The sequence below is a fragment of the Agrilus planipennis genome, unplaced genomic scaffold (assembly GCF_000699045.2).
Source record: "Agrilus planipennis isolate EAB-ADULT unplaced genomic scaffold, Apla_2.0 scaffold2313, whole genome shotgun sequence".
Classification (NCBI taxonomy): Eukaryota; Metazoa; Arthropoda; class Insecta; order Coleoptera; family Buprestidae; genus Agrilus; species Agrilus planipennis.
The window spans coordinates 1-3,433 of NW_020440965.1; the positions used below are offsets into that span (position 1 = coordinate 1).

Consider the following 3,433-nt stretch of genomic DNA (forward strand, 5'->3'; position numbering starts at 1 on the left):
TTTTATCCCTTTTTCACTTACTGAACTCTATAAGAAGTTTTCCATATCCTTTTCTTTGATAGGGTGGCATTGTAAGAATACAAGCAACATTGTAATCTTGTGTTGATTCCTTTTCTTTTGAGAAGTAACCCACTATGTGAAATCCCCTATTATCAAATACTGTCATCACATAAAATAGAAATGGGTCAGTGTCATAATACAATGTTTTGTGGTCAAGAAACAATTTTGCAAGCAAACACAAATTCTGAGCATATCCTTTATTTTTGCGACCATCAATCTCAAAGAACGATATGTTGCCTTTTCGGTAAATTTCATTTCCTGGAGGATGACGTAAATTGCACTTGGCCAGGTGCCTTTCCAGACATTTTCGACTTTTGCAATATTTCAAACAAAACTCGCAAATATAGATACATGGAAGTCCTATCATTTCCTAAGATAAGAAACGATTTTATTATAAAATTTAAACTACACTTCGGATTGGTAATTTAATACAATGTTAACTCAGTACCTTAACGTCTCTTTCCAAGTTACAGTCATACATAAAGTGTGTCCCACTCCAGGGTACTTTCTCAATAAAAAACTGTAATAATATGTTATTTTAAAAACCAGTAGTTGAGCAATATTTTTGTAATAATAGCCGGATTTATGGGCTTTGACCAGGTGAAACCAATTAAAATTTAACAAAGTTCAAAATATCTCAAGTACAATCCATGATCAGTGAAAATAAATTCATACAATAGTCAATATTGAAATCTACACTCACAATTAGTGATGTAAAAATAAATGTGTATGAAACAATATAAAACAGTCCTTTTAATATAAAAAATTCATTCATGTCATCTAGATGCAGTGATTAATTAGTTAATATTAGCTATTTCCTAAAGCATTAAAAAAACTTTGAAAAACAGTAAACTCAAGCCCGTGACAAGCCTTGATGATCTTTCTTTTCAAAAATGAATTGAGACTTAAAAAAATAGATAACATTCCATTTAAAACAATCATCTATATTTTGAAGAAAATTTAAAATATTCAGCAAATAAATTCATACTATTTTTACATTAAGTTACATCCATACTATTTTTATATGGAGTACAAAGTCTATACTGGTGGAGGACACCTATATATATGTTAATCTGAAATAGTTTTATAATACACCTAGTTAATGAAATATATCGAATTACCTGTGGATAAGGGGCAAAATACCAAGGTTTAATTCGATGACGTCCCAACTCAATCATTTCCACGTTTTTCATCCTAGTTACAACATCATCATTATGTGACACCATACTCCCTGACTGCCTTGGCCCCTGAGGAGGTTGCAATGCACCCTCTTGTGAATCTTCATTTTCTAGCGTAGGACCCTTCCTTTTTCTGTTTATACGTTTTTGGAGAGCTGCGGCTAAAACCGCATTGCCATTTACTAATTCATTGCTAAACACAGGACTGGAGGGCCTAGAAAAATACCATCGAATAGAAAATCACTCTCCAATGTGCTAGATATAGAATTTACTTACCTTGATATCGGCCCTCCTGCACCAATATGGATTTTTTTAGGTGTTGAAACACCTGTGTTACTTCCACCATCTCTCCTTGGAAAATGTACCTTTCGTGTATCCAAAGATTCTTCACCAACCCATTCATCCAAACGTTTATTGACTAATGGAATATGAATGAATTACACTAACAAATTTATCTAACCTATCTATCTAATACTTACAATCAACATAATGAACATAGTACAACTTTTTGCCATTTTCTTCTTTTAAGCTAACCAGTTCTGCTAGAGCTATCAACCAAACACTTGTAAGTTTTAAATAAATGAAATCTTAAAAAAACTTACGCCAGTCATCGGTTCCTGACATATGGACAGGAAGTCTACATCCCTCAATTAAGGATGACTATTAAAAACATAGTTTGGTCTTACGATAATACAGTTGAATAATAACTTACCACTGAATCGCACAAGGCAGAATCGTCAATTTCTTCCATTGTAACTTTCATCACATAACAATCTTTTTAAAACTTTCTCAAAAAACTCACACGTTTGCAAAAGAATTATTAAAAACTACTTTATAATGTAACTTTACTTTATAATGTAATGTATAATTTTTGTAGGTTGTTTTTATTTTGACTTACAGATTTGACGTTTGACTTATCTATGCGTTTGACCATAAATGCATGAAATGAAAGCACTTCCAATTTTCTTGGATTTCGTCAGAGAAGAGAGACGTCTCTCTTCTCTGATTTTGTAGATGTATTTATTAGTCACATTTATGCCTCTATTGTTTAGTACTGCAGTAGTAAATTTATTAATATTTCTTAAAAAATATTGATTCCGGATTTACTTAATTTTTTTAANTATGTTAGGAGTTCATAATAGAAAATATTAAAAATGATATATGTCCTGTTTATGATATAGTTCAATTTAAAAGGTTGTCCACTATCTATGGTTTGCTACACACAATTGTGGCTGTCAATTCTTCAATTTCAATTATCATTGTCATCAACTATTTGCAGTTTTTTTGAAAAAAAGAAACAATTTAAACTATTTTCTCCTTTGGTAATTCCAATTCTATTTAATTTGGTATTTTATCGTTTAACGGAAAGTAAGAACTTACATACTCCATTTTGACCTATGTTTCAATTGTTATTTATATTTTGTAGGCGTTATAGAAATTGATTGCTAAACATGAAACTTAATGAGAAAATTGTAGTATCACATTCTTTTCGTTTTAGAATACAAACAGAAACACCATAATAAGTAAAACTTTATCCTGGCTATTAAGGCATGCTGCATTAAGGGAAAATTTGAATGTGTCTCCTGATGGTTTTGTTGACATTAATGAAGTCTTACAACACAAAAGACTCAAAAAAATTAGCTGTACTCCTGAAGATGTACGTGAAGTTGTAGCAACTAACAGTAAACAGAGATTTACATTGCGTGATAGACAAGGTACTCTGGAAATTTGTGCCAATCAGGGTCACTCTTTTGTAAGGTTAATTTAGATGTTAATTATTTTGTAATGAAAGTTTTAATTATTTTAGCCTGTAGACAATCTTGAACTAATTCCCGTTATGCCCTATGAATTTGACTATGTTATTCATGGTACATATTTGAAAAATTGGGACTCAATAAGAGTTTATGGTTTAAAGCGAATGAAAAGAAATCATATACATTTCTCTAGTGGTTTACCTAGTGACAAAAATATTAAGAGTGGGATAAGATTTGATGCCGAAATATATATCTACATTGATATAAACAAGGCATTACTATCTGGACTGAATTTTTTTAGAAGTGTGAATGGTGTGGTATTAAGTTCAGGCAATGAAGACGGAATAATAGAAACCAAATATTTTCTTAAAGTTGTTAATGCTAGTAATGGTATGTTATATAGATACCTATATTCTTTCAATAGAATGTATTGATTTGCAG

At 30.9% G+C, this 3,433-nt stretch overlaps 2 protein-coding genes across 3 annotated transcripts; one reads left to right on the plus strand and one right to left on the minus strand.

Moving 5' to 3' along the window:
• Positions 1–10: 10 nt before the first annotated feature.
• LOC108733225 (histone acetyltransferase Tip60-like) lies at positions 11–2,318 on the minus strand. 2 transcript variants are annotated; one of them, XM_025979969.1, is made up of 7 exons: positions 1,951–2,318; positions 1,841–1,898; positions 1,718–1,786; positions 1,515–1,656; positions 1,182–1,452; positions 509–580; positions 11–430 (listed from the first exon to the last, which is right to left on the minus strand). In XM_025979969.1, the coding sequence occupies exons 1-7, from the start codon at positions 1,999–2,001 to the stop codon at positions 14–16; spliced, it is 1,080 nt and encodes a 359-aa protein (XP_025835754.1). In that variant the 5' UTR covers positions 2,002–2,318; the 3' UTR covers positions 11–13. The 2 variants fall into 2 exon arrangements, with proteins under 2 accessions (XP_025835754.1, XP_025835755.1); XM_025979970.1 differs by lacking the exon at positions 509–580.
• A 101-nt stretch (positions 2,319–2,419) lies between these two features.
• On the plus strand, positions 2,420–3,383 carry LOC108743749 (tRNA 2'-phosphotransferase 1; the record flags this gene model as incomplete). Its single annotated transcript, XM_018479341.1, is given in 3 exon segments — positions 2,420–2,560; positions 2,737–2,991; positions 3,046–3,383. Coding segments are annotated over 3 exon segments (707 nt in total), but the record flags the coding sequence as incomplete, so codon positions are not given.
• Positions 3,384–3,433: the final 50 nt, after the last annotated feature.

Excerpts from the sequence above, each read along its gene's own strand:
- LOC108733225 (XM_025979969.1), bottom strand. The coding sequence starts at position 2,001 with ATGAAAGTTACAATGGAAGAAATTGACGATTCTGCCTTGTGCGATTCA. Across the intron at positions 581-1,181 it reads ATTTTGCCCCTTATCCACAG|TTTTTTATTGAGAAAGTACC; the intron begins GTAATTCGATAT and ends ATATTATTACAG. Across the intron at positions 431-508 it reads ACTTGGAAAGAGACGTTAAG|GAAATGATAGGACTTCCATG; the intron begins GTACTGAGTTAA and ends TTCTTATCTTAG.